At 34.9% G+C, this 12,354-nt stretch overlaps 1 protein-coding gene across 3 annotated transcripts in view; it reads left to right on the forward strand.

Annotated features, from left to right (window-relative positions):
- LOC120769706 (tyrosine-protein phosphatase Lar) overlaps positions 1 to 12,354 on the forward strand; it is a 940,463-nt gene that overhangs the window by 762,931 nt on the left and 165,178 nt on the right. For all 3 annotated transcript variants that reach the window (XM_040096840.1, XM_040096841.1, XM_040096842.1), the window contains one exon: positions 10,161 to 10,340. In XM_040096840.1, the coding sequence (XP_039952774.1) occupies positions 10,161 to 10,340 (180 nt within the window). The remainder of the gene's footprint in view (positions 1 to 10,160; positions 10,341 to 12,354) is intronic.

Genomic DNA, 12,354 nt, shown 5'->3' on the forward strand with positions numbered 1-12,354 from the left:
GCCAGAAGTCGCACGGCGCCAGATCAGGTGAATACGGTGGTTGCGGAACGATATGGGTTGAGTTTTTGGCGAAATGATCACGAATTACGAGGGCAGTATGGGATGGTGCATTATCGTGGTGTAAAAACCAAGAATTGTCTTTCCACAATTCCGGCCTGTTTTGGCGGATAGTGTTACGCAAACGACGCATAACGTTCAAATACTATTCCTAGTTGACTGTTTGACCGGTTGGAAGGAATTCATAATGCACAACACCACGATAATCGAAGAAAACCTTGATTTTTGGGCGACTTTGGCGCTATTTTTTTGGTCTCGGCTCTCTTTTGGCACGATATTCGCTCGATCGATCGGTTGTTTTGGGGTCGTAAGCATAGATCCAAGTCTCATCGCCGGTTATAATGCGTTTCATGACACCCAGGTAGTCGGAAAGCATCGTTTCGCACACTTCAACGCGACGCCGTTTTCCAAAAAATTCAATGTTTTCGGTACCAGTCGAGATTTGATGCGCTTGAGGCCCAAAACATCCTTCAAAATGGTATTGGCTGAACCTTTCGATATGCCAACTTCGTCAGCAAGGTCCCTAATTGTCAATCGACGGTTTTTCAACACCAAATCTTTGATTTGTTGAACGTGAGCTTCGTCGGATGAGGTTGATGGTCGCCCTGGACGCTCTTCGTCTTCGACACGTTCACGGCCGGCTTGGAACTCACTATACCACTTGTAAACATTTTTTTAGACATAGCCTCATCACCAAAGGCTTTCTGCACCATCCTCAACGTATCCGCAGCAGAAAATTGATTCCGTAAACAAAATTTAATGCAAATTCTTTGCTCAACAAATTTCGACATCGCAAAAAACGAAAAACTCATTTTTAGCAACTCACAAAACGACACGTATCTCAAACACTAATGAATATTTTGACATGAAGTTTGACATAAATGTGACTGACAGTAAAACCAACCTAAAAAAAAATAATTCTCCAAATCCTTCGACGCGCGCAGATTAAATTCAAATGTCACCTTATTTTTTGGACACATCTTGGTAATATATTAGCACCAAGATCAAAAAACTGACATTAAAATTTAGTTACAATTTAACTCAAAAATTATCACATTTAAGTAAATATAACAAAAAATATATTTTGTGTATCACATGATATGCTTTAGGATGATTTCCACTGCCTTAAATATACCTTTTTGTAAATAAAATAATAAAATAACTGTAAGTTCATAGATACAGCCATACAATCAACATGACAACCAAGATTTCCTGCAAATCTCAGCCTTGATGCGAGAAAGGATTGCGCACTTTGTTGTCAAGCAACAACGCGTTGCTCATGCCTACATATCATACATACACCGCTCATATTTCTGCTAACTCAAGACAGCTGCACTGCTCAGGATTTCCCCCCCAACCTACAAACAAGCCAGCGAACGCGAGTGCATATTTGTTGCAGAAAAAGCAGAGTTGACGCAAGCATTCGCGACGCGTTATAGTCATGCCGACAATTTGCACAGCAACCATAACAACAAATAGTACAGCACTCAGAATTGCCAATTCTACTTAGAAAAAACTATACACACATACATACATACAAGCACATAGCAGGAGTACAAATAGGATATTTGTTAGCGCTGCCGACTCGCATTACATTCATCTTCATTGCAAGCTTCAAATTCTATTTTTGTCGCTGGCAGCTTTGCTATTCCCTCGTTAGTTGCCGCTACTCGAGTTGTTGTTGTTGCCAGACTCAAGCTCGCATTTACTTTTCCTTAATGCTCATAGCAACATATTCTTGTTCGTAACTAGGTTCTTAGTAAGTACTATACTTAGCAGCGCCGCGCTGTCCCATACTCTGCTCTGCTATGCTATGTGTTTGCTGCGCTATGCAGCTAGTCGCGCTTGACGTTACAATAATGCTGAATGCGAGATTAAATTTCAAATTGCATGAATATTGCATTAATGCGCAAGGAAAATCGCATGGAAACCGGATGTACGCGCTCTTAGCGTGTAAACGCTTGCTTGCTAGTGTAGGGATGCCGAAAATGCCTGACGCTGTTTACCACATCTTTGCTACTGCTCTCTTGCTCATAGCATACTTTTTATGTCTGCACCTTTTCGCTGCCCACTGTCTGTTAGCCTTATACTCAATTTCAATTCTGCTTTCATTATACTCTATGCATAGCCTAATGCGTGTTCGCAGCTCAAACTATGTTAGGTGGCAACGCCATTTCGATGTGTGACGAAAATTGAAATTGAGCATTATTACAGTTATAAATGAGTATTTGTGTAAGTTTCATTCAAGATTCAAGCATCGGTCCAATATTAAATTTTATTTTCTAGTTTACTCAATAATACTGTTGAATACATACCTTATTATTTTTACTAGAATATTTGACATACAGCTTAATTTTGTTCACTATTCTTCTATAACCTCTCAACTTCGTTTTCCGTAGGCAAATAAAATTGTACATAAAACCAACAAAAAATTAGGGTGTTACACGACATCGAAGGATGTACTAGAAGTAGGGTTATCTGTAACGACTGATTCTCGAATTGGTGTTGTTGTTGTTGTCACAAGTACCTAACCCCAGTAAGGATGGTAAAGATTAGATAAATTGTCGTTAACGCCATCCAGCGGTAGGCCCAGGAAAGGACGGGGTAGGACCATAAGGAGTGGGGTGTCATCAGTGTAGGGTTAGCAGGGCATAGAAAGAGGTGGTTATTATAATGCGGGGACATATGTTTGGTATGTCAAGGTCGATTCTGCATAAGTAGGAGTTTCGCATGCTACTCTCGATACTCGCTTCCACTCGAGCTCTTTTTCTGCAATGGGTAGTGGTTTGATTCCCAGTAAGCCATTCACTGAGAGGGAGTTGGTGAAAGTGTTAATGGCCCCTCTGTGTATGGTGGTCAGTGCATGTCTTAAGTTTGTTGCGTCCGAAGTCTGGTCTTCGTATTGTTTTATGTAGTCGCCGTATTTAAGGGAAGGCCTTTTGATGCTCCTAAAAGGCGGTTCTGCTCCAATCAGGTGACTGCTGGTATGATTTCTGAGAAGCACCCCAGCAGAAACTGCTTAGAGAGGAGTTCATTATGCTCCTTAACTGGTAGCATATGGGCCTCACTGTGCAGTTCTTTGACGGAAGATATCAAGGGCATCCTGCTGCAGTTCGAAGTACAGTGTTCTGACATGTCAATAGCTTTTTCGCTGCATCCAGGCGACCGTATTGATGTGGCGTAATTAAGTAATTAAGGGTCAACCGGGCAATTACCTTAAAAATATGTTGCCGGCTAGCGTCTTGAGGATTTTGTTGCAGGTCTGTACTTTGGCAGAAATCGCGATCCTGTGAGTAGTGAAGAGGCACAGGCTGTCGAATGTGGCACCCAAAATCTTAGGGTAATTGACAGTCGGAGTTTTAACGCCATCGACTGCAATATTAAAGTCAAGTCTGTACTCCTTCGTCTAATTAGTGAATATAGTCGTTGTGGATTAAGTGGGGGAGAGTATTAAGTTCTGTGCAGCGAAAAAGCGAGAAAGGTCGGAGAGAAAGCATTTAACTTTTGAGCACGTACCATCGATTCCTTTACCCGACATCATTATCGCGTAGTCATCAGCGTACTAGGTAAAATAAAATCCTTCCGGTAGTTGAGGAAGTTGGAGATGTTTAAAGTGAGTGTCGCATGAAGTGACTGAAAGGCAAATAGAAAACCGGAAAAAAATTCTTCCGACCGACACGAAAGAAAATCAGCTTTGCATCCAATTGTCACTGGCGATGAAAAATGGATTTATTTAAATAAACCTAAATGAAGAAAACCTTGCGTTAAACCGGGACAACCATCGCCTCCAGCATCGACTCCAAAAACAGTTCAATTCGGTAAGAAGGCTCTGTATTTTGTGGGATCAGAAGATTATGTTATATCGCCCTTCCGGATTACTATTTGTTTTCATCGATGGCACACGCGTTGGCTGAGCAGCACTTCGATTTCTACGCAGAGGTCGAAAATAAAAGCAACAACGAAGTTACTGAGCTTTATTCCTGCTAGATTGTGTACGGATACCTCTCTAAAGTGGCATATCGTTAAAATAATGGAAACCTTTATCTACTATGAGTCACTTCCCTGAGGCTACAATCTTAATTCGAATCTGTACTGTCCACTATTTTACCGTCTGAAGAAAATTAGCGATTGATTGCCCAAAAGTGAGCTGCTTTGGATTTTTTTATCAAGGTAAGGCTAGGCCGGGGTCGGCTGGATAATTCTTAGGCATAAAATTTATAGTCCAGAGCTATTTCGAAGTTGCTGGTGCGAAATTCGTCTTCAGCTCGTGAAAGTCGACAGCCAAAATATTTTCTAATAGCGACGAGGGTTTCTCTGAGAGTGGCACTATGAAATTGATTTCAAAATTTCAACAAATTATTAAACGAAACGGTGCATATTTCACTAAAATCGGATAATTCAATCTAAGCTAAATAAAATCATCAATTTAATGCAAAAAAAACACTACCAGAAATCTGTAGTTGGATTTATTTTTACTAGACCTTATATAACATATTTATTTGGTAAATACTCGTATATATATTTATTTGTATGTACATACTTAAATTCACGCAAAGGCATATATGGTATATACATATATACTTGTATGTATATCATCGCTTACGTGCCTCGCGTTACCGCAAGAAAAAATCCACTAAACTTTTACCGTTAGCATTCACGCTTAACCACTTAACAAGGCTCAGCATGCATAGCTATGAGGAAAATGTCACCACTGACAGGCACATTCATACCACCATAAAAGTGTGTTGGTGTGTGTGTGTGTAAGTGTTGTTGGCGGCAACAGCTGCAGTCTGACGTCTACGGTGACAACAGCGCTGCAGCTCATTTACATTTTCCAATTAAATCCTTCAGTGTTGTTAGCGTGTTGTCTGCTCGTCTGCTCTTTTTATTATTATTTGGTTCCTCGCTGTCACTGACACTGGTGTGTCGGCACAATTGTGCTGCTTGAGTATGGATGTGCTTACAAAAACACTCATTTAAAATGCAAGTACCATGTTGTCAAGTATGTGTACGTTCCATACGTATAACTCAAAAACAACAACATCGAATATTTTTTGTTATTAAAACGATCTATTATACGCACTTATAGTGAGTGATGTAAACAGCTTGAACAAAAAACTGTGTATTATGAAAATAAGAGTAGAACTAGGTTGATGTGGACCAGTTTTAGACTAGTTACTTATGTTACCAATATAGTAAAGATTTTCTTAATTTGTTTTTTCTGTATTTTCGTTATAAAAGCTGAACTAGTTCAATGTGGACCAGTGTAAGACTAGTTATATTTGTTACCAATTGGATTGTATGAATACGCAGCCAACAGAACAACTTTACTAACGTTCTTTATCAACTAGAAAACCGTTTTTATGCCCTTATTGCACCAATTCCTCACTAGAACATTTTTCTACAATTGGGACGCCAGTGCGTATGAAATATCCGTTACCAATTAATATACACATTTTTGTGTGAGCCAGTTTGTGGTTGTTTGTTTTGGTTTTTGCTTTTCATATGCACGCACTTTCTTGCTGCGGCAGTGTGTCTGGCGTGAAATTAAAATTTTGCCGCGCAGAACAACACAACCACAACACAAGCGAACTAAACAACAGCGGCGAGGTAGATTGGCAAATAAGCAAGCTACTACCGTATACCGCACAGCTTATCAGCATACTTGTGGGGGCAGTGTGGGAAAAACATAAATTTAGTCACAAAAATGAAAATGCGCAACAAAGGCTCACATTCACATTCATAGTAACAACGACACATGTTTGCATGTATGTGCCTACTCCCACACTAAAACATATATTTTCGCGGAATTTTATACGTTTTTTTATTGTGTTTCTTTGAAATAGCAGCAGTAGCTAACAGCAACAGGGACGAGCAAAAAAATTCTGCGAAAAAGCAAAATCCTTCAGTTTGTTGTTATGTTAAGTGGTTGTTGTAGTACATGAGTTGCGTTTTAGCTGAGTGCTCTAATATGCGTTTATGGAGGCTGTTGAATGCCGGTTAACATTATTTTTTGTCCTTGTATGTATGTATGTTTCTTGTTTTCTTAAATTAATGATTGAATTGTTATTTTCTTGTTTCTTTTTTTCAAACTCTCAATAATAGAAACATACATAGATTTGAATATTAAATTTAATGATGTAACTTTCAAAAGTGACTTTAGAAGAATGTGCAAAAATATTTTAAGTCACATCAAATTTTGAAGTAAAACTTTGTTCAATTAAGATCTGAAAATTTTAATTATTTCCTATTGTTTCAGACTAGGCTCTCACTGGTTTGCCTCTAGTCCACCAAAAGCCATAAATAGTAAAATTTTTTTATATAATCAAATAACAGTTTTATTTTTGAACACCAATTAGTGCTTTTCGTTGACTTTTTGTGTAATTTAGAGTACCAAGCGCTACTCAAAGCAGTAAGTCTAAGATAACTTGCTTGTACTTCTGTAAGAGAAGACAATTGAAGTTCTAGGCAAAAGCAATGAACAATTTTTTTATTGATATAACAAAGAACATGCACAAGTTCACTTTTATTTTGTAATATGCTTCTACTGGCTATAACATCAAAATAAAAAAAAATTAAAAACAGACTAAGCGAATTTTAAATGAGTGTTTTTTATAAAAATGAGATATAATTTGTGTCATATTTTTTTTCTCCCAAAAATCTTCTTAAAATATTTTACAGACAGAAAAGATTTTTTTACATAATTATAATTAATTATTTACTAAACAATAAAAATAATGAAATAAAAGTTTTTATTTTCAAAAATAAAAAAAGCAATTCTAATGTGAAAAAAATTGTTTTTTATTTCATCAAAGGAAATTTAAAAAAAAATAATTATTTATTTGTCAGAATTTTTTTTCTGCCAAAAATCTTCTAAAAATATTTTGCAGACAGAAAAACATTTTTTTATGTGTGATTATGAAAAATTATTTACAAAAAAATAAAAGTAATTAATAAAAAATATTTTTATTTTTTTCAAATTGACAAAGAAACACAATTTTAATATTATATAAAAAATAAAATAATTATTTGATCAAATAAAATTTAAATAAATGAATTATTTATTTGTCACAATTTTTTTATGCCAAAAATCTTCTAAAAATATTTTATAAAAACTATATTTAATTCTATAAATTGAATTTTTTTTTTGGTTTTAACCAAATACTCACAAATATATACAAAAATTTATATATTTTAAGTAAAAACGTTCAAATAAATGTTTTTGTAAAAAAAATGTAAAAACTTTAAAAAAATCAGTAATTTTTTATAATATTTATTTAATTTGAAAGCTTTAAAAACATTAGCAATGTTTTATAATATGACTTAAATTTTTTTAAAAGTCTTGATTTTGTTTTTATATTTTTATTATTTATAAATTGGTTTTGAATACGAAAATGTAGCAAAATTATAACTTGCAATAAAATTTTAACATAAAATATATGTATTTATGTAATTTTATTTTTTGGTAATTTTTTTTTAACTAAATATTTATAAATATACAAACAATATTTTTAAAGTAAATACATTCAAAAAAAATACTTTTGTAAAAAACAATCTAAAAGCTTTAAAAAAGATTTTTAGTAATTTAGTTTTTATTTTTATATTTTAATTATTTTAAATTTTTTTTATAGAAAAAAAATGTGATAAAATTATAATTTACAGCAAAATTGTAACAACAAATAGTTTTTTAATTTATTTTTTCATAAAGATTATTGCATTTCAGTTTCGAACTTTTTATTATTTTCAATTTTTTTTTATTAAAAAAACGTAACGAAATTACAATTTAGAAAAAAATTTAAAAAAAAATTTAACAAAAATTTAATTAAATTTTATTTTAACAAAAAAAAATTTTGTTTCATTTATTTTTGCGCTTATATCGCAAAGATAATTAAAATATTATAATTTTTTCTTTATTTTTATCACATGATATACATTTTTGAAAACTGACTATGTAAAAAAATATTAAAAATTCTTTTAGGCCTTTTTAAAGAGTTTATATATTTGTTTGTACATATATATAGTATATGCACATTTTATATAAATTTTAATTTCAAGCTCTACGCTTATGCAAATTAAAAAAATTCAACAAAGTTTTGGTTAAACCAGCGCCAGCTGGACTTTAGCAGCGACCAACATTGATATTTTAAAGCAGTATGTATAAATGCAAAAGTGAATTAAAAAGTTTCCTTGGCCAAAAGTAAACTAAAAATGGCGCAAAAAGCATTATTACATAAATATGCATATGAGAAAAAAATTCCTTTCATATGCAAAAGCGCATAAAACAAGAAGGCTTGGAGTGAGGAACACCGACGGCAACGGCTATGACAATTACCTCCGTTTGCTGTTGAAAGTTTTTTGCGCGCCGCGCCAGCACACAGACAAAGGCGATTAACGCTACAAACGCGCGCATATGTTAGCGCACAAAGGTTGAACAAAAGACGGGAAAGGCAGTGTGTGTGAGTGTATGTAGTATGGTAGTGGTGTGTAATATGCACGAGTTTGCGGGTGTAAGTGCAGTTTAATGCCGCTATTATGCAAGCATAAAATTCATTTAATTACCCCCGGCCGCTGCGTCGCGCCAAAGTCATAAGCGAAGGCAGCGAGTATTTGCTGTTCCCTTTCTCGCTTCTGTTGTATTTGTACCCTTTTATACCGTGAACAGTTTGCCATGAAGTTTGTAACAGCTAGAACAGCTCGAAGGAAGCATCGGAGACTATAAATGTATTTCCAAAAAAAATTTCAAATCGGACCACTATAGTATATAGCTGTCATGCAAACTGAACGACCACAGCATAGTTCTTGTAAGGAAAACTTTTTTATTTGAGGATATATCTTCACGAAATTCGGCATGCAATATTTTCTAAGAGAGCGCTGTAATCTACGAATAAATTTTTCAGATTGGACTACAATAGCACATTGCTGCCATACAAACGTACCGTTCAAAACAAAGTTCTTGTATGGAGGACATTTTTATTTGAGGAGATATCTTCACGAAATTTCTTCCTAAAATATTTCGCAATGCAGCGCTATAATTCCTGAATAAATTTTTTAGATCGGACCACTATAGCGTATAGCCGCCATACAAATTGACCTTTCAAAACCAAGTTCTTTATGGAGGACATTTTTATTTGAGGAGATATCTTCACGAAATTCTGCATGCAATATTTTCTAAGAGAGCGCTGTAATCTACGAATTGATTTTTTAGATCGGATGACTATAACATATAGCTGCCATACAAACTTACCATTCAAAGTCCAGTTGTTCTATGAAAAACTTTTTTATTTGTCGAGATATCTTTACGAAATTTCGCAAAAAATATTTTCCAAGGCAATGCTGTCATATTTCAAAATTCTTTTCAGATCGGATTAATATAACATATAGCTGCCATACATACCGAACGTTCAAATTTAAGTTCTTATAAGGAAAACTTTTTTATTTGTCGAGGTATCTTTCCGAAAATTTGCATAAAATATTACCTAAAACAACATTTTAACTTACGAAAAAATTTTTCAGTTCGGACCAATATAACATATAGCTGCCATATAAACTAAACGCTCAAAATCATGTACTTGTATGGAAACTTTTTATATATGATGGGTATTCTATCTCCGGTCCAACCGAACCTTAAGTTTTTTCTTGTTTTAATTTTACTTCGCGGCACATTTTTACAGTTGCATATTTATTGGCTTTTCACCTCTTTTCTTGCGCGCGAAACAAAGAGTCTTGATGGCAACGCGGCTTTTAGAGTTGCGGCGTCGCTTTACACGATGAATGCGAGCACAAAAAGTGTAGGAATATATGCATATTTGTGTATATAAGTACTTGTATGTGTGCTTGAGAGCATTTACTTTAATGCATTCTCTTTGGCAGATCTTTGCAGCTCACATTTTAAGTCCACATAGCTTAACCAATAATACATATTTTAGCATAAATAGTTTTAGCATAAAATTTTATCATAAAATATTTTATCATTTTATAATAAAATATTTTATCGTAAAATATTATATATACTATTTTGTACTAAAATAGATTTTATTTACATATTTTTATTGCTTGCTCTCATGCTTCACTCATTCTCTCTTCTCTTTTCTTTATTTTTGTAGGTGATAAAACGCCACCCGGCTTTCCGGTAATAACTCAGGGTCCCAGCACACGTGTCATCGAAGTTGGTCATACAGCGGTTATGCAATGCAAAGCCATTGGTAATCCAACGCCCACAATTTACTGGATTAAGAATCAGACAAAGGTCGATATGAGCAATCCGCGCTACTCGATAAAAGATGGTGAGTACCGAAATAAGACATTCTGGTAGCGGTGGATTATAAGCGTGCGCCAACATGCGGTTATGAAATGCATATTTTTACTAGCAATAAATGCACGTGTATGGGTTAGCGCATTCAGTATGCGTTAAAACCGCTGTCACTCCTCTGCGCCTGCTTTTATACTACATTTGGGCTTACTACATATGCAGTATATTTTATAGCGCTCTTACTGCGCATATGGTAATAGCATATTCCTGGGCGCATATGCATGACAGCTGCTATTATGTTACTTTTTGGGTTGATTCTTAACGGTTTTATACTTTTTACCTAGCATTCTGTGCTGTAATTAAATGGTGGACAGTTAAAATGTTGTAAAGTTTTACTAGGAAAGGGTTAAAATATTATAAGTGCTTGAGTTACACCTAAGGTAATAAAAAAGTGCCGTAAGTTACTTCAGTTTATGTCGCTATTAATCAGCATTTTGTGGGAACTCGGAAACTAATGACTAAATTGTAGAAAAAATATGCATATATGATTAGCTAAACTATTGTTTGCAAGGACTAACCTTGAAAGAACTTATAAATACTGGCTCTTAAACTTTTAAAAAAGCTGCCTCGCAGCAGTTGTCATTCGCACTTAACTGTATTTAAGGTCAAAAACTCATGTTTTAATGCAAACATTTTTTTAAAATATTTTTCAATTCTTGAAAATAATTTAAAGCTATGAGTTTTTGGCAAATAATTCATTTAACGGGCTACATGGGTTTCATCGGGTAAAAACTTCGGCTATTCTGACGCCATTTCCGATGACCCTCGGAAAAAGATGCGCCCGCGTTGGCAAGATAATTCCTTATATAATCATATAAACGGAAAAAATACGGCTTTACTTAAAACCTTAACTTAAAATTTCGACGAAGGAAAAAAAACTGAAAATCAGATTTTTGGCAGACAATCAAGCCCAAATTATTTTCAAAATTCGCCAGGTTGTAGCTTGAGGCAATTCCAATTCATAAGAAACCTTAAACAGCCCTTTTCACCACGCACAAATTAGCACAAACCAAAATGCAGAAACAAAAAAGGATTTTACGCTGCTTATCTTGTCGAACAAGCAGCTTACAAGGAGGAGTTAAAAATTGATTTTCATTACTCGCAATCAAAACATGAAATTTAATTATGAAAATCATAAAGTTGGTTTTTACAGCGTTAATCCAATTACAACTGAACTGCAATTATGGACATTGCTCATTAAGCGAAACATTGCCGCTAACACTTGTAGGCAATTTGCTTTATTATATAACTTATATTTAAAACTTATTATTACTTGCGCTCTCCCTCACTTACTTACTTGCTTATTTGCCCACTTTCGTACTAACAAATGCAGCAAATGCGCTTTAGAAGTCTAAAAGCACAATTTGCTTCGATTACTTAGTAACCTACGCATTCCATCTTACCCATAAATGCTCGCTCTGCACATCGAACTATGCAAAGTTTTAATTTTTATCCTTTCATGCGCCACTCAATACTTTCTACTCTTGTTGCTGCTGTCCGTTATGCAAGCATAAAAGATGCTGTGTCTGTGCTATATACATATACATATGTATGTATATTCCCCGATTAATCTTTACCTCCTCAGCATCTTCATAGCAACACTGTCCCATGAAGTGTCAACGCGCAGCTCCTTGGTGTGTAGTAAATCATAAATTGCATGCTGGTTGATGCCCCCTCAACCCTCTAGCGTCCTGTGAATTTATCTTCTTCAAACTCTTCTAGTTACTTACCTCGTCTTCGCACTTTTGTTGTCTACTTTTTGTTGCACATATTTTCTTCGCAAGCATAATATTTTGACAGACGAGATGTTAAAGAGTTGTTGACGCAGGTAACAGTTAGTACACTACTTTCTCTACCCTTACCGTTTACCCGCTCATACATTTGCTGTTCACCCCCACTTAGAGTCCACTCTTGTTAGTTAATTATTTGCGGATTAAAGCTGTCTGCGCACAAAGCTGCACTAAGCGCATGACAAGTTGGCTAGTTAA

Source organism: Bactrocera tryoni, chromosome 2, assembly GCF_016617805.1.
Source record: "Bactrocera tryoni isolate S06 chromosome 2, CSIRO_BtryS06_freeze2, whole genome shotgun sequence".
NCBI lineage: Eukaryota > Metazoa > Arthropoda > Insecta > Diptera > Tephritidae > Bactrocera > Bactrocera tryoni.